Source organism: Carettochelys insculpta, chromosome 23, assembly GCF_033958435.1.
Source record: "Carettochelys insculpta isolate YL-2023 chromosome 23, ASM3395843v1, whole genome shotgun sequence".
NCBI classification, from domain to species: domain Eukaryota; kingdom Metazoa; phylum Chordata; order Testudines; family Carettochelyidae; genus Carettochelys; species Carettochelys insculpta.
The window spans coordinates 11,145,199-11,166,327 of record NC_134159.1 but is presented as its reverse complement, the minus strand read 5'-3'; the positions used below and the strand labels follow the sequence as shown (position 1 = coordinate 11,166,327).

At 44.3% G+C, this 21,129-nt stretch overlaps 1 protein-coding gene and 1 long non-coding RNA gene across 12 annotated transcripts in view; one reads left to right on the top strand and one right to left on the bottom strand.

The window, feature by feature from the left end:
- KIF17 (kinesin family member 17) overlaps positions 1-21,129 on the bottom strand; it is a 94,514-nt gene that overhangs the window by 1,791 nt on the left and 71,594 nt on the right. For 3 of the 11 annotated variants that reach the window (XM_074975863.1, XM_074975854.1, XM_074975865.1), the window contains exons 10-13: positions 18,829-19,060; positions 16,000-16,258; positions 9,966-10,036; positions 3,636-3,756 (exon numbers count right to left, since the gene is read on the bottom strand). In XM_074975863.1, the coding sequence (XP_074831964.1) occupies positions 3,636-3,756; positions 9,966-10,036; positions 16,000-16,258; positions 18,829-19,060 (683 nt within the window). Of the gene's footprint in view, positions 1-521; positions 1,930-3,635; positions 3,757-5,494; positions 5,583-9,965; positions 10,037-15,999; positions 16,259-18,828; positions 19,061-21,129 lie in introns of those variants that run through there. The other 8 variants (XM_074975858.1, XM_074975859.1, XM_074975860.1 and 5 more) reach the window with 8 other exon arrangements.
- Positions 4,240-6,834, top strand: LOC142001032 (uncharacterized). Its single transcript, XR_012642374.1, has 3 exons — positions 4,240-4,342; positions 4,553-4,707; positions 6,621-6,834. It is a non-coding gene; the product is annotated as an uncharacterized LOC142001032 (long non-coding RNA).

The following is a 21,129-nucleotide window of genomic DNA, read 5'->3' as shown; positions in this document are numbered from 1 at the left end:
GTAGACATAGCCTTGGTGTTTTCACATAATCTCAAAGCCAATCTAATGATTTTTAAAAATTTGTTGTTAGCAATCTTGCAGTCACTGTGAGCATTAGAAATTTACCTGTTAAATTGAAAGGGAGAGTTTCATGTCATCACAAGACTCCAGGAGCTGAGGCTTTATGGAAAACACTAGATATAAAACCCATGAGATTAGACAAATCTGTTATTGTCCTTGCAGGGCTATTAAACTGCTCTACTTCCCACTGCCACTGTTCATACAATACATGACAGCACGGGTTCCTCTCCTAAGAGAGCTGTGCTCTCCACTAGGGATTGCCTCATTGGCAGTGTCTTTTGCTCAACAACAGGTGAATATGGAGGCTTTCTAATCATGAAGCGAAACCTGTTGGGCAAGACACTCCCCATCTAGTTTTTTAAGATAGAGGGATAGTGGCCAATGTAAGCTACCGCTGGCAAAAACACAAAGGAATGTGAACTGTTAATACAATAGCAGTCAGACTGAGTTTGTCACTGAAAGGCAATTTATTGTGATTATTAGCCAGATGTCAGACACATAAATGACTAAAATATAAACAGTCAACATACAGTTTAGAAAAATCTTTACTCTTTAGAATACAAGAACAAGAATAATTATTTTGACTGTCTCACTTAACTGCAGTTTTTTATCTAATCTAGAGGAGTCAGGGAACGTGCAAACCATATTTTTCTTTGGAAAGCAGGGTTAGAGTCTCATAAAATGTCAGTTTTGGACTCTTTTTCAAAAAAAGAGAAAACAGAAATGGGTGCGATATTACTGGAAGTGATACTGCCAGAGCCTCGCACTGTCTTATCAGAATGAGGAATAAGACTGGAGAATTCTGCATGGGTCATTAATTCTACTTGTGGCTGTGACATCCAAAGGAAAAAAATAAGTGCCGTCGAGGAAGCTTGCATTGGGAAATACTGAAAGTGATTTAAAGGCTTTTTTGAGGAAATTCCTCACATCACCTAAAAATTTCAGTCAAGTACAGAGGTTTGACTTCCACCACCTCTGGACATGGCAGTGACCAGAATGGAAGACTAACTGTATGGTGCTGCCTGTACACGTGACAGGGAAGCACGTAACAGGGATGTGCCAGCCCCAACTTGAACCTGGATCTGTCATCAGGACTTCAAAATGCCTGGAAGACGCATTTGTCACCACTGACCCAATACCAAGAGGAAAGTCAAACTGTTCTTTCCAAAAGCTGCTATGGTAAGAGATGTACTGCCACCAAATGCTGCTTTTGAAGAGGATAACTTCCAAGAAAGGTTGTTGCAATCTGAGCAGACACTGGCTCTGAAGGCCAGTAGGGAGCACAGGGTACTGGGATCCAGGAAGGCCACTATAATCAAAAGGGTCTGTGTCCAGCTGTGGCCTGCAAAGTCAGAAGGGGTCACTGCTGAAATTGTTTTTGCCCTTCTTGCATTTGTTTTTGGAGGATGGTGTGGTGAAGTCAAGTGACTCAAGGCGAAAAGGACGTGGTTGGGGCATCTCCACAGTCTGTGTAGGAGAGACTGGTGCCATGGTAGAAGTGGTGTTGTTCAGGGGAGTGCTCAGCACAGGCGGAGAGTTATGATGGGCTGTAAAGGAATAGGACATGCCAACAAACATCTTTGGTCTATTAAGACTCAGCAAGGCTTCTCCATGTTTTCAGCTGCATTAAATCTTAGCCATAAATTTTATTGAAGGCAGCTGGGAAAGTTACAGATTTTTGCATTCAATTGACTCATATTAAGGAACTTCCAGACTAAAGTTGATCATTTCACTGGTCGGCTTTCTGAACATGCAATGTATTTATTCAAATACCAATATTGCACAAACTTGTAGTGTGAAATGCCCATGTCTGGTGTCTGAGCTTTCTCAGCAACAGCCTCCACTTTTGGAATTTGATATCCACATCCCCTGAAAAGTGCATCAAAACCTGAGTTTAATGACTTTCATGGCACAGTGAAAAGGTCATTCATTTGGTTGAATTGTTGATTATGTCTTTGTTTTGTTTGGGCTTTCTACTTATTCTCTCTATTTGAATGGCCCAGCTGCCACCATGAGAGGTACCTTATAGACTATAGCAATAGTAGGGTTCATTCATAGAAGAGGAAGTAACTTCATAGAAGAAGTAATTTCTCCAGGCTCCCTCATCAGTGTGCTCAATCTAATCCTCCTGAGACCACTTCTAAAGGCAAGATTGGACTGTCGATAGCTCATCCAATCTCTGGCAGGAATGCCAGTTAGCACTGACTATGATGATGGATTTTTAGTTCTCCACTAGAAATTGCACTGAAAACCCACAAAAATTTGTTTCACTCAGGCTACCACAGAGTGGTTATCTTTTGTCACACCTATCTAGGCAACTTTTGAAACCGGTGACCTGAAGATAACAGGCTCTGTATGTATTCATCCACAGCTGTGTTTATTTCTGTATGCTGGTTCAGAAGTGATCTCAGAGCTCTGCATCTCCAAAAGTGGTCATAAGAACATAAGAATGGCCATACTGGGTCAGACCAAAGGTCCATCGAGCCCAGCATCCCATCTGCCGACGGTGGCCAATGCCAGGTGCCCCAGAGAAGGAGAACAGAAGACAATGATCAAGTGATTTATCTCCTGCCATCCATCTCCTGCCCTTGTTATGAAGGCTAGGGCACCATACTTTATCCCTGGCTAATAGCCATTTATGGACCTAACCTGCAAAAATTTATCAAGCTCTTTTTTAAACCCTAATAGAGTCCTGGCCTTCACAGCCTCCTCGGGCAAGGAGTTCCACAGGTTGACTGTGCGCTGTGTGAAGAAAAATTTCCTTTTATTAGTTTTGAACCTACTACCCATCAATTTCATTTGGTGTCCCCTAGTTCTTGTATTATGGGAAAAGGTAATTAAAACAGAAATTAATTGAAAAAAAATCCCTCCAAAACCAAAAACCAGAAGGCTCAATTGGCAAGAGATTGCTATTGAATTAAATGAGAATTTTGTGCACTAATGGGCCCATGCTGTACATTTACAGAATCTTATAACTTAGCTATCCCTAAAACAAATTGCATCTGATGCATCTCTGCTCACGAAAGTTTATGCACCAAAAATTCTGTTAGTCTCCAAGGTGCCACAGTACTTCTTGTTAAAACAAACTGATTGAGACACATAAAAAACATTTGTTACCAAGGCCTAAATTTGTGTTAAATTTAAATCAGTAGGACCACTGAATGACACATAGGCAAAGGCTGCTACTTCTGCAGAACCTCCAGCCTACGGTGCTTTATTCCCTGAAAAACTAGAATGAGTGGCAACTCTATGGAGGGACAAAAAGCAGCAAGTGGTGGCCAGGGTGACATTCTGAATGTGAATTACCTTCCATCTACAAGCACTGGAAGCAGATTGTTCAAATCAGTACAGGTAGTTTTACCAAAATCTTTTCTGCCTAGAGTTTCTCCAGGGAATGATTTCAGAAAGGAAAATGGCTATAATACTAATAAAGAAATAGGTTGTATTATTCCTTAAAGAGGTCATTTGACTGGGAAACAACCAATCCCTTCAGACTAACATGCCAGGAACGGAACTCCTACTGAAAGAGATACTGGAAAATGGACAAAAGGAAAGGAGAATATGGGGATATTTACCAAGACTCTTCATAGGATCAGCACTGAGGATCTGGCTGGCTCGCTTGGATCGGAAATAATTACTGGCAATATTCTCACTGTCACTCCTGCTCAGCATTAGTTTGTAGCGGTCCTCTTCCTGCTGGAATCACAAAATGCTGTGAGCAACATTCCCCTCAGCTCCAGCACCTGTGCAGAAAAGCACCACTCTATGGGCTGGAGCAGGGGTCAGCAACCAAAATAGCAAGAGGAGTCATTTTCCCATTTGGCAAAAAAACTCAATAATTCAAGAGCCACAATGCATATGAATACAAGACAGTCAATAATGTTTTAAGGACAGCGCACACACAAAGATTTCTAATGCAATACACGTTTACTGCAGGATGTTCACACACTTTTTACATATTCTGTTTCCTCACACTTTACATGTGTGTTTGTACCCCTGTCTTCCTGACTTTCACTCCTGAACTGTCTCTCTCCCTGGAGGATGGTAGGGGAAGTTATCTAATGTTTCAAGATCACATATCTTTTTGCTATTTGCGGGCTTTTAAATATTCACTTTATAAATAATCAGGAGGGTTTTTCTTGTTTTTTGTTTGTTTGTTTTTACTTTGCAATTATAGTGGTGGGAGTCATAATGAAGCCTTTGAAGAGCTACATGCGGCTCTGGAGCTGCGGTTTGCAGACCTTTGGGCTAGAGGCAGAGTCTTAGAGATCATACATATGAGGTGATTGAACCTATGCTCCAATCTGGGTAACAGTAACAATGGGTGTCCCTGTGGGTGCTCCACTTTATGTGTTTGGATGCCTCAGTGCACCCGGCCTGAAGATTCTGAGTAGTGTCTAAGGAGGCTGAGCATGTGCAGAGCCTTCTGAGAGTGGGTTACAGAACATGCAAAAGCCCTGTTCTCATCATTTCCTTCTCTGCCCGTTGACAGAAAGATCCAAAGGATTATCCACATCCAAGCAGAGACTATCAAAATGGATATCCAGGTGCACACAACCAGCTTACAACATATTCCACCAGGAATCGCCTGCCAACATAAGGGCTCATTTTCCGAGAGCAATGGCAACTACAACTGCCTTCCCCCAGGTCAGACTGAGGACATATGCAAGGCCGCAACATGGGCCTCAGCACATACGTTCACACAACACTGCACAACCCAGCATTTTGCTGATAAAACACACGCTTTGGGTGAATTGTTCTCCCAGTTACTGAGCTGGCACAACTGAAATGCCCACCATCAAGAACAGATACTACCTGTTAGTCACCGAAGATGGAGCACCAGGGGGACGCTCCTAGAAGAAGGGAAGGTAACTCACCTTCAGCAGTGACTGGAGTTCAAGTGTTGTCCCTGTGGGTGCTCCATCTCCCAATCTCTGGTTTGGATACAATTATGTCCAGGTCAGAGAAAGAGCAGTTGGGTGGGTGCATAGAGGGACAGTTCCAGCTGTCACATGCTGGTGTTTCACATGCACAGCCAATCTGCCGACCACGGGTGCAGCAGTGGTGGCACACCTAAGGTGGTGCGCCCACAGGGACACTCCTCGAAGAAGAGCCTGTGATGGGGCAGGGATGCAGTGGCAGTACTGCAAGCCAGTTGCGCTCCTATGAACTCCAGCACTTGCGCAGGTTGGAGTTGGCATTTTGAAAGGTTTATCTGCAGGCCTCAGTATCAAAAGAGATCCCTGGTGGCATTGGGTGCTGTTTGCATGTTTTGCAGGGAGTTTGCTTTTATGAGGTGGTCATTCAGATATGGGATGCATGCTCCCTGCTTGAGCAGATGAGCTGCCATTACTGCCAGTACCTTGGAGAATACCCTTGGTGCGGTGGAGAAACTGAAGGGAAGTGACATATATTGGAAGTGTTGTCCGCCTACCACAAATCTGAGGTATTTCCTCTGTGCGGGGTGGATGGGCACATGGAAATGTGTGTCCTGGAGTTCAAGAGTCACCAGCCAGTCATTTCTGTTGAGGGAGGGTATAATCATGGAAGAGTAACCACGTGAAAGCATTGGACAAGAATATGCTTGTTGAGGCATCTGGGATCCAAGATTGGCCTCCACCCCCCTGACTTCTTCTCCACGAGGAAGTTATCAGGACTAGAACCCCATATTGTGGTATTGTATGGTAACGTACTCTATTGCTTTGATGAAGAGCATGTGATCCATCTCTTGGCACAGAATAGCTGTGTGAGTGGTTTGCACCTGGGACCGGGTGGCCTAGTGGCTAGGCCCCCTGGCCAGGGCCCGTTGGGTGGGTCTTCAGCCCCACCCGAGAGTCTATGGGTTAAGTTTGGGGTGTGGCCCCAAAAATCTAGTTCCCCCTTTGGCAGGAGAGGGGTTCCCTGGGTGGGGGCTCCCCACTCCCCTCAGTGCCTGGTGGAGGGCCCTGGGCTGCACCCTCTGGCGGCTGACTGGGTGGCAGCTCTGGCTTGGGGCCTGCTGCCTCAGAGCCAGCCTCTGCCTCTTGGCTGGTCAGCCCCAAACTGGGCTGGCTCCCTTCCTTTTCTACCCCTCCATGCCTGACACTGGTCGCAGGTGAGCCGGGGTGACGCCGATTGGGCCAACAGGCCTTGTTTTATCCCGTCTTGCCTGACCTCCCTCTCACACTCTTACAAGCCTCTTGAGATGAGTCCCTAGATAGGGACAGGGTGGGTGGGGTTTGGGGATGGAAAGAAGTGGTACGCCATAAGCATTCTTAGGACATCCAAAACTCCCTTGTCAGGAGTTATGAGGCACCATTGGTGGTAAAATGGTGCTAGCCATTGTGTGGATAAAGGAGAGCCACAAAGGATGGGGGAAGAGACAAGGTTGATGGCTCCTGACCTGACCTTCAAAATTACTGTCTATTGTTAGATAACTGGGACGTGGTGACCTGATTGGAGGCTTGATGTCTCCTGGTCTGGCATTGCTGCCTTCTCTGGTCATGCTGCCAATGTTGAGTAAAGAATGTAGGTCTTTATGCCTGAATATAATTCATATTTTATTTTCATTTTTGCACCAGGACCTGAATGCCCAGTGTGCAGAGGATGGCTCTGGAGTCTTTTAGGGAGGGCGGATGTGTCCATGGACTCTGCAAAAAGTTTTTGACCTTCAAAGGGGAAGTCTTCCACTCTTGTCTGAACTTCCTTTGGGAGGCCAGAAATATGGAACCAAGACACTCTCCTCATAACTGCTGCTGCTGCGAGGGAATGGGTGGTTGTGTCAGCGGAATAGAGGGAGGCCTGCAGGGCTGTCCTCACTATGAGTGAGCCCTCATTTGTGTTGGCTATAAATTGCTCCCTTTTATGGTCTGGAATATACTTAATAAAGTTTGGACATTTGTTTGAATATGTGGTGCATATATTTTGCCAGCAATGCTGTATAATTTGATATATGTAGCTGGAGGGAAGCAGAGGAGTAGACCTTTCTACACATGCTATCAAGTCGCTTTCACTCCTTATCAGGAGGAGCAGATTTAGTTAAAACGTGTTTAGCTGTTTGGTTGGCAGCACCAACAACAAGGGAATTAGCATGTGTGGGTGTGTAAGAGAACCTCTGCACCCTGCAAGGCTACATAATATTTCCTGTCTGCCCTCCTGCCCACTGGCAAAATGGTGGCCAGAGTCTGCCACACGTTTAGCTGGAGCTGTGAGGGCAGGATCTATGGGTAACGACAATTTTACTAACAGAGCGGCATGGTGTATGCTGGTAAGTTTATGTTGGGTATTGTGCTGCATCATCAGTGGAATCTCTAACATGTCAGCCACCCTTCTAAAAAGATCCTGGAAAAATTTGAATTCATCGCCTGCAGAGGAAGGCGGTGGCATTAGCATATCCTCTGAAAAGGAGAGCTGCATTTGCGTGTGTGATGAATCATAGGAGTCATCATCAGTGAAGAACTGATCTGACTCAGTTTGATCTTCAGACACATCCAAAGATGTCACTGAAGTGTGCCGCGAAAAAGGCTGAGCACCATATTGAAATTGTTGTTGTTGTTGTTACTAATGTGTTCTGAGAGGTGCCCAAGGATCCCATTGGGGTCAGGCGGGAGGCATGGGCAGAACAGGTGGCAGCCACTGGCCAGGGAGCCACTGAGGCATCACTGATAGTGGTGATGCATCCCTTTGCCAGGCGAGGGATGCCTAGGTGAGACAGGGTTTGATAGAGACACTGCCTCCTCCTCCTCGCTGTACAGGGAGGGTCTGGGGCTGTCATGTTTGATGGAGACAGCCTGGCCAATGTTGGAGAGGCATTGGTACCAAAAAGCAAAGTGGAAGGTACTTCGGTTGTCCTTAACTGGTCCCAGGAGGTAAAAGGGTACACATGAAGCAGAGGTGGCAGACAGTACTGCAGCTGTGGACAGTTTACCCTGTCATGCAGCAGGGTAGATGCACATGCTGATGGGGTCAAGCATGGGGTCTGTTCGATCTGCCATTTTTGCCAATGGTAGAGTGTGGTGTTTGTGCCAGCGAAGCCACAGCTTTAGATTTTTGAGACACACTGGGATTAGGCTTGGCCACTCGTTTGGGTCTTACACCCAGGTCTTGCAAACCACAGGGGGTGGTAGTAGATGGCACCCCAGCAAGCTCTTGTCCAAAAGCTCTTGGTGTTATGGGATCACCTTCTGTTGGGTGAGGGGGATTCCCTGTTAGCATTCACTCTCTCGGGTTGTTTAGAGGGTGCACAGGCTGCAGCTGGAGTCGCGGCAGCTGTCTTATCTGACATTGCCATAAGAACAGTGTAAATGGGATGCAGAAAAACACAGAAAGCAGAGAAGCGCTGAGGCTAAATAATTGCTATGCTGTGTACACATTGAGGATAAGCAGGGTTCACTAAAGAATAGCCCGTATGATCAGTGACCGCCAGCCCCCCTCCATCAGGTGAAAAAGACTCTTGCTTGGTAAAGACAGGCAGGCAAGAGCAGCAAAGTGTAAGCAGCAGCAGCTGCAATTAGCCTGAGGTAAAGAGAGAGGTTGGGGGTGGCGGGGTTTGAGGGGACCAGTCTGAGGCGGTCTCCTCATGTAAAAAAAGAAAATCGAAATGAAAAATTGCCCCCCCCCCAATATATAGGGAAAAGCCCCTGGGGGGTATCCCAAAAGTGAAAGCAAAAGCAGAGAAGCCCTGCTTGTCCATGGTTCAGCTGTTAAGGACGAAAAAATATTCTTCGTTGGTAGTAGTAATAGAAGGGCTGTTTAAATGCTAAATCTGACTCAGAAGGTATGTGGAAAAGCTAAACTATGTTCTGAGATAAGGAAATGCAGAGTGCATTGTCGTTCCGACTGGCGTTGAGGTGCTAGAACTGAGGGGAACTGGGCTTGTGCGTGCTCAGTAACTCTCACTCTCAGTAGGCTCTGCACACGTACAGACAGCCCCCTTAGGCACAACTCAAAATCTTCTGGCCAGGTGCACTGGGGCACCCAAATACCTAACGTGGAACACCCAGAGGGACAGCCTCAAAGAAGAACATGCATTCCTGGGCATAGTCTGGATAGGTACAGGGCCACATGCTGCCCTCTACTGTGATACCTGTAAGCGAAGTCCAAAATGTAAAGATACAGGTGCAACTCTGCTTTACTGGGGCAGAGGAAAGAGGGCAGGACTCTTATGTGCTGCACAGAATGGCTGTTGGACAACCCTCTCTGAGGCTGTAGCAGGTACATGGCCAGTAGGTTTGCAAACCATTCAAATCCATTCTCCAAAGACCTTGCCAAGGGTGCTCTAGGGGCCACAGCAACTATTACAAGCAAGGGGGTTGGTCATATTTACTAAGGTTTTGCATGGGTGGGAGACAGAAATCAGCAACTGATCCATAAGTCAGGTTTCATAATCTCCGCTGAAGATGAGGAATAATCTTCCATCCCTACTTGCTGCTCTCTCATGACGCTTGGCTGCTTTGTTCTGGACAGAGAAGCCAAGCAAAGCAAAGCCAGGGGTGTGTTTTTGCTTTGAAAGGGGCGTTCAGATAGCATGTTTGATGGAACTTGAAGCCAGCTCCCCACATAAAACAGCCAATGCACTATCCTTGTCTTGGAACTGCCTTAGGGCTCCTCCTCTGTGATTCTGGCCTGGGCTGTCTCTTCTCTTTAGCGGCTGGACTCCCAGCATTAGCTGCCCTTGCTAGCCAAGGTCCTACACTCCACTGATTGGCCACTGGACTGTAAGGCCAGCTCACTGCTTCACTATTTACTCTGCATTACATACATGTTTGGTGCCATGATGCTATTATTCTAATGGTCAGTTATGTCTAGGGATGAGTCCCTCTGGAGCCACTCAGTCCTCTGCCTACTTGGGTGAAAGGAAGATTGTAGAAATGTAGCCTCTTCTCAGAAGTATCCTTCAGGGTCTTTGGAGGAGAAGGGTAGCTTACCATCAGCAGCTCTCCATTCTTACTTGATGAGCTCTTCCTGGTTGACTTAGTCTGTGGCAGTGATGGAACTGCTGTGAGAGAAGAAAGGCAGTACTTAAAGGACTGGCAATACTGAGTCAGTTCCAGATTTAACAGAATCACAGAAGATGAGGTTGGGAAGACACCTCAAGAGGTCACCTAGGTTTAGCATCCTGCTCAAAGCAGGGTCAACCACAACTAAATTCCAGCCAGGGCTTTGTCAAGCCTGCCCTTAAAATTTCTAAGGGTGGAGATTCCCTAAGTAACCTATTCCAGTGCTTCATCATCTTCTTAGAGAAACTGTTCTTTTCCTAATGTCCAAACTAGATCTTTCCAACTGCAGCCTGATATCATTGCTTCTAGTTCTGTCATCTGCTGCCATTGAGAATAGCCTAACTCCTTCATCTTTGTTGATCTTCACTGGATTTCTTTTGGCCCAATTCTTCACTTTGTATAGGGTCACTCTGGACTTTATTCATACCCTCTAGTTTATCTACCTCTCCCCAACTTAGTGTCATCTGCGAACTTGCTGAGTACGTACTCCATCCCATTATCCAGATCCTTAATGAAGATGTTGAGCAAAACCAGCTCCAAAGGCATTCTACTTGATAGCAGCTACTAACTAAACATCAAGTCATTGATTACAGATCAGTTTCTTGACTGTCCCCTTGTTCCCCACTGCTTCTTACAGAGACGCCAGATCACTGTTTACAGAGCAACAGAATGGGTTAGAAGGTTCCTCGGACTACACTTTTCATTCAATAGATGGCACATACATCTCTCATAGAGCTGGAAGAGACCTAGAGTCCAGTCCCCTGCCCTCTTGGCAGGACCAAGCACCCTCCACGACAGTTTTTTTTTTAAATCTATTTGCCTCAGACACCTAAATGGTCTCCTTAAGGACACAGCTCACAAACCTGGGTTTACAGGGTTAATGCATAAACCACTGAGCTATCCTATGCACCTGCCAATAAGAACATAAAAATGGCCATACTGGGTGAGATCAAAGGTCCATCTAGCCTAGTATCCTATCTTCTAACAGTGGCCAGTGCCAAGTGCTTTACAAGGAATGAACAAAATAGATAATCATCAAGGGCTTGTCTACACTTGCCCCCAACTTCAAAGGGGGCATGGTAATCAGGGTGATGGGAGTTTGCTAGCGTACCATGTAGCCATGGGCACTTTGAAGTTTGACACTTCAAAGTTGCCACAGGGAAGTATTTGCCCAACAAAATGCTGTGTATTCATTGCAGCACTTCATTAGTAATCTCCCATCACCCTGATTACCATGCCCCCTTCAAAGAAGGGGGCAAGTGTAGACGTAGCCCAAGTGTTCCATTCCCTGTTATCCATTCCTCCATTAATTTATCTAGCTCTTTTTTGAATCCTGTCTTGGCCTCCTCTGGCAAAGAGATCCACAGGCTGACTGTGTTGTCTGAAGAAATACTTCCTTGTGTTTGTTTTAAATCTGCTGTCTATTAATGTCATTTGGTGACCCCTAGAACTTGTGTTATGAGGAGTATATAGCACTTCCTTATTTACTTTTTCCTCACCAGTCATGATTTTATAGACCTGTATCATAACACCCTTTAGTCATCTCTTCCACAATGAACTAAGTTACAGATTTATTAATCACCTCACACAGAAGCTGTTCCATACCCCTAATAATTTTTGTTGCCCTTTTCAGTGCCTTTTCCAAGTCCAATGTCTTTTTTGACATGGGATGACCAGATCTGGATAAAGTGTTTCAGATGTAGACATACCATGGATTCATATATAAGCAATATGATAGTTTCTGTCTTCCTATCTATCCTTTTTCTAATGATTTCAACATTCAGTTTGCTTTTTTGACTGCTGTGGGACATTGAGTGGATGTTTTCAGGGAACTATCTACAATGACTCCAGGATCTCCCTCTTGAGTGCCTACTACTAATTTGACCCTATTTTATATAGTTAGGATTACGTTTTCCAATGTTGCATTTATCAACATTGAATTTCATCTGCCATTTTGTTGTCCAGTCACCCAGTTTTGTGAGTTTTCTCACTCCTCAGTCTGCGTTGGGTTTATCTTGAAGCAGGGCTGGCCCTCCCCTAAAAGCAAACTAGATGGTCACCTAGGACACCAGGCTATAAGGAGTGCCAAATGACATGGAAGGCATTTTTCTCTCTCTCTCTGTATATATTCTTTCTTATAAACAAAAACATCAAATATTGTTCTTGTAAAACAGTGCATCACTGCCATACCAGAAGTTGAGTAACACTTATTTGACACTGGCTGTATATGTAAATACAGTTAAAATGTGTGATGGCAAAGCTTCAAAAGAGGACCAGTGGGGTTTGCTGCCCAGGGGTGGATTTGGCAGTTCAGTCATTCTGAGTAGCCCAGAGTTGGCCAGTCATGCAGCTGAGGTAGTGTTGCTCATCGCTTAGTGAAGGCTGGTTAGTGATCCACAACAGCTGTTCTGCTGCGTTACAAGCCATTATCCTGGAGACGCTGTGCCTCAGAAAAATGTGTATAGTGTTGGACTTGAAAAATTTGTTAAGAGGATTTAACAAGATTGTAAAAAGAGATTCACAATTGAGTATTTCTTGTAGACTATGCTGTTGAAGTATTAGTAAAGCCCTGATTTTAGTACACCTGATGGCTAATGTTGACAAATATCACCAAACGTATACATTCCCTTCTGTTCTAATTGCAATAATGTTTGGTAATAATAGTATTTCTGACCTTCTGTTTACTTTTTGAATAGTTTTAAGTGAACATTGAAATGATAAATTAACTGCCAGATTTATGTTACTATGATGTCATTGCATATACAGTAACTCACCAGGAAAGGTTTCAGTAGGTAGAGAACTACATGCTCTATTCATAGACTCATAGGGTTGGAAGAGACCTCAGGAGGTCCTTGAGTCCAGCCACTGGTGAAAAGCAGAATCAATCCCAACTAAATCAGCGCAGCCAGACTTTTGTCAAGCCAGGACTTAAAACTTCTAGGGATGGCAATTTTACCATCTCCCTAGGTAATCCACTCCATTACTTCACCACCCTCCTAGTCAAATAGGTTTTTTTTTTTGTAATATCCAACTTAGACCACCTGCACTGCAACTTGTAACCATTGCTTCTCGTTCCGTCATCTGTCACCACTGAGAACAACTTCTTTCCATCCTCTTTAGAATCCTTCTTCAGATAGTTAAAGGTTGCTATCAAATTCCCCCTCCCTCTTGTCTTCTATAGACTAAATAAGTCCAAAACCCTCAGCCTCCCTTCACAAATCATGTCCTTCAGCCTCCTAATCATTTTTGTTGCCCTCTGCTGGACTCTCTCCAGTTCAGCCACATCCTTTTTGGAATGGGGGTCCCAGAACTGGACTCAATATTCTAGTGGTGGCCTCACCAGTGTCAAATAAAGGGGAATAATCACCTCTCTAGATTTGCTAACAACGATCCTACTAATGCACCCCAATATGTCATTAGCCTTCTTGGCTACAAGGGCACACTGTTGACTCATATCCAGCTTCTCATCCACTGTAATCCTTATGTCCTTTTCTGCTGAACTGCTATTTAGACCGTTGGTTCCCAGTCTGTAGCAGTGCTTGGGATTCTTCTGTCCCAAGTGCATTGTTCTCTAATTTGATAATTTAGTTGAAACAGTTAATTAACATTTTTCAGAAACTTGACACCATGGCAGATTAAAAAAAATCACCTGGTGCTCACTACCATAAAAGGAAAGCTGAGCATATGAAAGAACAAGCAAAACACAAAGATTGCTTCCTCAAATATCTTTGATTTGGTGAACACCAACATGGAAGCAATTCACAATATCAACATGAAGGCAGCTTACTTTAAGTTGGAGAGCAGTCCTGAATATGCAGAAAGTCCTGAACATTTGGAAAATTTACAAAAACTAAACTATGACTGAAAAAAACCAGAAAACTATTGATGAAGAATATTTACATCTAAACAAGTGCAGGTAATGAAAACATCTTAAAATATATTTAATACCTAGATTTGTTTGATTCAGTCATGAAGGTCCATCTGCATAAAATAAATGACCACTCATGTTCATTGCATTGGAAAAGCTCTGAAGAATGAGCTGATTCAACTCCTAGCAACTGCTATTAACAAGAAAATCTTAGAAGCTGCCCATTCTGCAAAACACTTTTAAATAATTCTGCACTGTACACCAGCTGCATATCATATTGAGCAGATGACAATTATCATTTACTTTGTAGATGTGTTGAAATCTGCTGTTGAGGATAATGGTTAAGTGATCATAAAGGAACATCTTGGGGGGTTGTTCAATTGAAGGAAACGACTGGGGCTTTTATGACTGAATTTATTCTGTGAGGGCTTGAAGGAATGTCATTATCTATTGAGAACTTACATGGCCAAAGCGCTGACAAAGAGGTAATATGAAGGATAAAGACAATGTTCTACAAAAGAGAATGAATCCTTTGATTTTTTTTTTTGCAGTACACATTTCCTCAATTTGGTTGTCTGTGATGCTGCAATCTTGTTTGCAGGCACCAGTGCATATATGTGGGTTTTTTTGAAGTTCAAAAACACCATTGGAGATTTCTTTGTGCCCATGTGCATTCTCTAACTCTGAAACCATTAAGTAAAAAACCGATGCCTAGAACTGATGCCTTGAAGCCTCTTTGGTGTGAGCTTGGAAATATCTGTGATGCATTAATTGAAATTTCTGATGGTACTATCCTAACAGCCTGACAGTATGGTGTGTGCAGATGCAGAAGCTCTTGTGGTGTGAAATTTTGTTTGAAATTAACCTGACTATGTAACACCAGGATGGCTCAGTGATTAATATCTTGGCCTTAATATCCAACGGATACAAGGGTTTGAACCCCACTCCTGATAGTTCCTGTTTGGGGGCTGGATTGATGACCTATGGTCCTACAATTCTATATAAGAAACTTCCGGCAAAGAACTTTGATGTATATTCTTCTAACAATAGACCAAGAAGTCTCTGCGGGAATATAGGAGTGATGAAGCATTTGAAAAGACATTAGTAGATGCTCATGAGTTTGCTGAGGCATTTGAATTACTAACAGACTCAGACAAATACCAGCATGCGTTTGGAGAAAGAAGCCATCCAAATTAGCTGCATGAGTTTGCAAATGAGCAACCATTTGCAATTTCTAGAAACCTCATTGGCACAGTGCTGCCAGCAGCAGCTCTGTGCTAAGCGCCCATGTAGATGTGGCCCATGTGTCTGATCATTCTGTTCTTTACTGTAGTTTCAGTCAATTTGTCCAGTAATGAAGTTGGGCTCACCAGCCTGGATTTCCAGGATCGCCTCAAAGCCTTTTTAAAAAAACAGCATTACATCAAGTCTCCCCCAGTCATCTGGTGCAGAAGCCGATTTAAACGATAGATTACGTACCACAGTGTAACTGCATTGCAGGTGTGTGTAATGAATATTTCAATCGTGTAGGGAAAGTGGTTCACCTCTTGAGCTAAGGCAGCTAATATACAGCAGGGAATGAAATAAAAAGCGAGGACTGAGGGGTAAGGAATCCTGGGTTCCAGCCCCCATTCTACTATGCACTGACTACGGCTCACTGGAAAGTCGTCCTCTTTCTATGCTTAATTTCCCCCCTTTTTAAAACAAGTCTATTAATACTGACCTGATGAAGGTTTGTGAAGCCTAATTTATTAATCTCATTAAGTGTTTCCAGGTCTTTGAGGGAAAAGAGCTGGGAGGAGGACAATATTTTTATGTTAAACACCAGTTACCAGTTCATTCTCCACTAAAGGCCCAGTGATATGACTTTATGGTTTCATACAAGATTCCATACTATCACTCAAATCAATGGCATCCATTTCAAAATAGGTAATCTCCATAAGAGATGCTTTTGTCCTCATTTAGACTTCCACAGAAAGATTACAGCCTTTTCTGTACACAAGAGCCAAGCTAAGATATCATAAGTGTAAATACTATACACATGAGCACTCTAGTCAGCCAAGAATGGGATTACAATGAGGATCTCATTCTTACCTGCAGGGAGGCTGGTTTTTTGAATGACGAGCTCTGGGAGTTTCCAGCAGCCACTGTCCTCATCCCAGGTGGACTCGCATTTGATTTTATCTAGGTTACTGTAGTTACAGTCACGCCGTATGAGGGGTTGGACCTGATCCAGAAGCTGCTGAAAGAGCAAGCAGTCCCGCTCCTGCCGGCGAATGGTGGCAAGATAATCAATCTTCTCCAGCTCAAACTCTGATTGCAAGTCTTTGATTTCAGTCTCAGCAGCTCGCAACTAGGTCACCAAAAGGAAAGTGTTAATTGTGATGAGAACAGAGAGAACTCTAAATAACTGGCACAACAAGAATTATTAGGGGAGTGAAGTGGGAAGAAAGATATGAAGAGAGTTTGAAAGATTTGGACTGTTTACATTAGAGAGGACAATAATAGAGAAAGGGCATGCAGAAGTTTACTGTATATGAGTGGTTCTGAGAAAGTGGATTGGGAAGTTCTATTTTCCCTGTCTCATAACCCAATAACAAAGAGGACATTCAATGAAACTGAATGCTAGTAAATTCAGAACAGGCAAAAGGAAACAATTCATAGAATGTGGAATTGGAATGCGGAACTCAGTGCCACATGAAGCTGTATGAACACATAACTCTGAATCTCACTAGGAGGGATTGGTCACTTACATGGATAACAAGAATATTCACATGTACACTACTATATTCAAAAAAGGGAAGATATATAAAACCTCGGGCTTCAAGTTTCAAGCAAATCTCTCAACTATTAAGGATTAGGATTAGGATGAACTCCTTTGGGGCAGATTATTCCACATCTTTCTACTGTAGAGAAAGAATTATCTGGTGCTGACTCCTATTGGAAACACGGTTCTGAACTAGATGGATCTTGGGTCTGTTCCAGCCTTGAAAGTCTGATCTTCCTGTGATAGCTCCATGCATTTAGGAGCTTCTAAGTACATGGTACATTCACACAGGGCCTCCAAAATACATATGCAGAGCATATGCACATGCACACATGTTTTTGGAGGCTTTTTGGCAGTCAAGCACTACTTTAAAACACATGTTGTCAGAGGGTGTGATTTTAAAAATAGCCCCACTTTGATGGGCACAAAATCTTGCATTTATAATTATTTTTGGGTGCAATTCATATTATGTATACATCTTTTGATTCACAGCTATAATGAACCACAGTCAAATCCAGACAGACACCCAATTCCTTCAGCATCAAAAGCTTCAGTTGTGGCAAGAATCTGTGCCACTAGAAAAAATCATGATCCTTCTCTTTCAGACTCGCTCACACACAGAGCCAATTTATTAATTAGGTTACAGGTCAAAACAGAAGAAAGCTGGAGATGGGGAAGAGCTCACAGGGACTACTCTCAATGACCCTAAGACCTGCTCACTTTCCTCCTGTTATAGATATGGATGAGAAACTGTACCAATCGTAGTGACACCACATGGATAGCATTTTCCTCTACAGCTCTAAGAGATCTTTACAAAGGTGAATGAAAATCATTGTTCTCAGTTATAGATGGGGAAATAGCTTGCTCATATAAAACAACAGCAGAGCCATGTAGAAAATTCAAGTCTCCTGAATCCTTGTCTGTTGCTCTATCCAAGCCAACTTAAAACGTATCATATATAGCTACTTGATTTGTAGGTCATTTATTATGTTCAGGTGGAATAACATTGTGGGAATTTTGGCTCCCCCAAGCTAAAAACCTTATTTTTATTTTTTAGAAATTGTGAGGCTTTGATGTCAGCAAAAATAATTTAATATTTAAGATTACCAATGGGCTAAAATAATCAAAATCCAAGTCTAACTCAATGCCTAGTTGGTTAATTATGATCAGTTTGAGAGATGCAGAGATGCCAGCAGGGCTGTTGCAAGGGGGACAGCGCCCAGGGCATCCCTCCACCAGTGCCCCAAGTGTCCCTGGGCAACCCCTCTGTGCCACAGGCCCCCCCTTCCCCGCTCTGCCCCCACCCTGACCCCTGACTCCGACCCTCTCCCCAACCCAACTGGCTGAGGATTACGTGGGGCAGGGCACAGTGGTGGACAGCAGCAGCAGCAGGAGCGAGTAGCCTCTCCCCAGTCTCCTCCCCCGCACTCACCACGCAGCACGAGTGGCAGCTTGTTCCGCTCTGCTGTGCCTTCCTGGCCTGCTGAGGTCCTGCTTCTCCATGGGTGGCTTGGAGCAGAGGCCGCTTCCTGCTGCCATGGAGAAGTGGGGCTCAGTGGGCTGGGAGACCACAGGAGAGCAGAAAAGGCTGCAGCTGCATGGTGAACATTGGAGTGTTACAGGGGGTTGAGGTGCCGTGACTTTCCCCCACCAACCACACCCTGCCCAAGGTAACCCTTCCCTGCTCCCTGGACTGCAGAACAAAGGGGATAGGTGGAGCTTGGCTGGTTTTGAATGGGTGTTGAGGGGCTGGGAGGCAGTCTGGAGGCTGCAGAGGAAAAAAAGAGGCAGGGTACCAGGTTAGGGGATTCCCCTTAGGACCTTCTCTCCCCGATATGGATTGAAATGACTATTTCTGTTTGCTGTACTAACACCTCTGTACAATGCGGTGTCCCTGTTGTCAATAAATCATCTGTTCCACCTGTTGAATAAGAGTCACTCCTGACTAGGGATGGCGTGCAGAGCTTGGTGACCCCCAAATCCCACTACACATGCTGACTGGAGTGCCTCATTACTATAACAAAGGATAAACTTGAAGGAGAAAAGGATTATGAGGGATAGAGGGATAAGAGTAAGGAGAACCTCCCAGAGTAATCTAATGGTGTGTGTCCCAGGCTGCAGAGCTATATAAGAGATAATTGCTTCTTAGGGGTTACCTTCTTTTGCAGCTTTTCCAATAGCTTGCTCTTGGCTCGCACTTCCTCTTGAATGGAGTCATAGACATTGAGCAGGACCCAGTCACTGCTGTCTTCATCGAATTTCTGCAGAGCTGCCACCAACTGCTGCTTCCGTTCATCTGCATATTTTTTCCGACGTTTGTGCTTTTCCTTCAAGTCCTTGTTTTTGGCCTGTTCTCCTCCAACTACCTGTTGTTCCAGCATGTGCAGCCTGGGAGAGTTGGACACATTACTTAGATTGGTAAAATAAGGGAACAGCTGCACATACGCCAATGACACACTGCCTAGAGACATGTTGAAACATTCAATAAACAGACACAGAGGAGTAGCCATGTTAATCTGTAGCTTCTCTAAGGTGCTACAGGATGGCCTGTTATTAATAAACAGACAACCATTTCTGCTGAAGTGAGTATTCAGATTTGTTGATCTAAGACAGGGTGCCCATCCTTTTTTCATCAGGGGCCACACAGCAATTTTTTACATGTTCTAGGGACTGAACACAAAATAGCCCCAAACCACTCACACCGGGGCCCCAGGCTTAACCCCCCCTCGCAGCACCAAACTGCCTCTCAAACCCAGGATTAACTTACCCAGAAGCTCTGTGTGCTGCCACCCCTCACCACCGCTACTTCTTCACCATTCTGTCTCCTCTTCACCGCTGCTCTGCAGTTCCCCCCAGCTCTCCTACTGTCCCCATGAACATCACAACCACTCTGAGCCCCCAGAAGAGTTAATCTGGCTTGGGGGAAGCCCTGAACCTCAGCCTCCCCCATTCCTCTTACTGTTGTGCTGGAGCTTGAGTTGCATCAGTCAGGGGCCATATCAGTAAGAGTTTTGGGTGCTTTTTATTTTTGCTTCTCACTTCTATGCAATCCCCCAACTGATTTTTCTGTGAGTCAGTGGCCCCTGGCTCTGAAAAGGTTCCCCAGCCTCTGCCTTAGCATCTTTTATTTGCTGCACAATTGAATCCCATGCCTCTGAGACTATTTACTGCATGCAATGCATTGCATCTAGCCATTCAGAGTGGAAATCCATCAACTACATGAAAAAACTCACAGAGACACAAACAGACATCATCTTCCTCTCAGCAACCCCTCTGAGACTAAACAATATCAGATAGTCTGCAGCTATAGAAGCATAGACTCATAGGTTCAGAACAGACATCAGGAGGTCTTTGAGCTGTGAAAGCTTCCCAAAGAGGCTTTAAAAATCCTATCCCAAAGGAACCTGACCTTATCTGATATGCAAAGAACTTTTGTGTTTAACAATGTAATTGTAGGAATGAGTTTTATTTCCTTGGATGTTAAGCAAATTAAGTTCTGCAGGAGGGAGTGTTGAGATTTGACACATTTAATTAGAAGAGTTTCTTCAATCTAAGTTTATAATCTATAAATAGCACCAACCTCTATTTTTAATAGCCTGTTTGAGCCCAGCAGAAAAATGTGCAAAAGAGAAGCCCTTGGGAAATCTGTTGGAGGGGCAGTTACAGCACAAGGCCATTTTCAGAATGAAGCAGCATCGCAGTCAATACAACATTTTAATTTTTCAGCACTTGGGAGTGTAATATAAGGGCATATGGTTACCTCGTAAAACAGTGGAAACCACAAAGAGTAAATCAGGATACAGTGAAGTTTCATAGAATCATAGAACACTAGGACTGGAAGGGACCTCAAGAGGCCATTGAGTCCACCCCCTGCCCCAATGGGAGGACCAAGTTCTGTCTAAACCATCCCTGACAGACATCTATCTAACCTGTTCTTAAATATCGCCAGCGATGGAGATTCCACAACCTCCCTTGGCAATTCGTTCCAGTGTTTGACCAGCTTGACAGTTAGGAACTTTTTCCTAATGTCCAACCTAAACCTCCCTTGCTGCAGTTTAAGTCCATTGCTTCTTGTTCTATCCTCAGAGGCCAAGAAGAACAAGTTTTCTCCTTCCTCCTTATGACACCCTTTTAGATACCTGAAAAACCGCTATCATGTCTCCCCTCAATCTTCTCTTTTCCAAACTAAACAAGACCAATTCTTTCAGCCTTTCTTCATAGGTCACATTCTCTAGACCTTTAATCATTCTTGTCACTCTTCTCTGGACCCTCTCTAATTTCACTAAATCCCACACTGTTTCAATGCACTGTCATTCCTAGCAGTGGGATACCCATGGCCCATGGGCTGGATTTGGCCTGAGGCTTACGTTGATTTGGTCCACGAGACTCAGAACCACACCCTGCAGCAACCAGGAGCCACACCGGTGCTCTAGCCACAAGGGGTGGTGGGGGGTGGG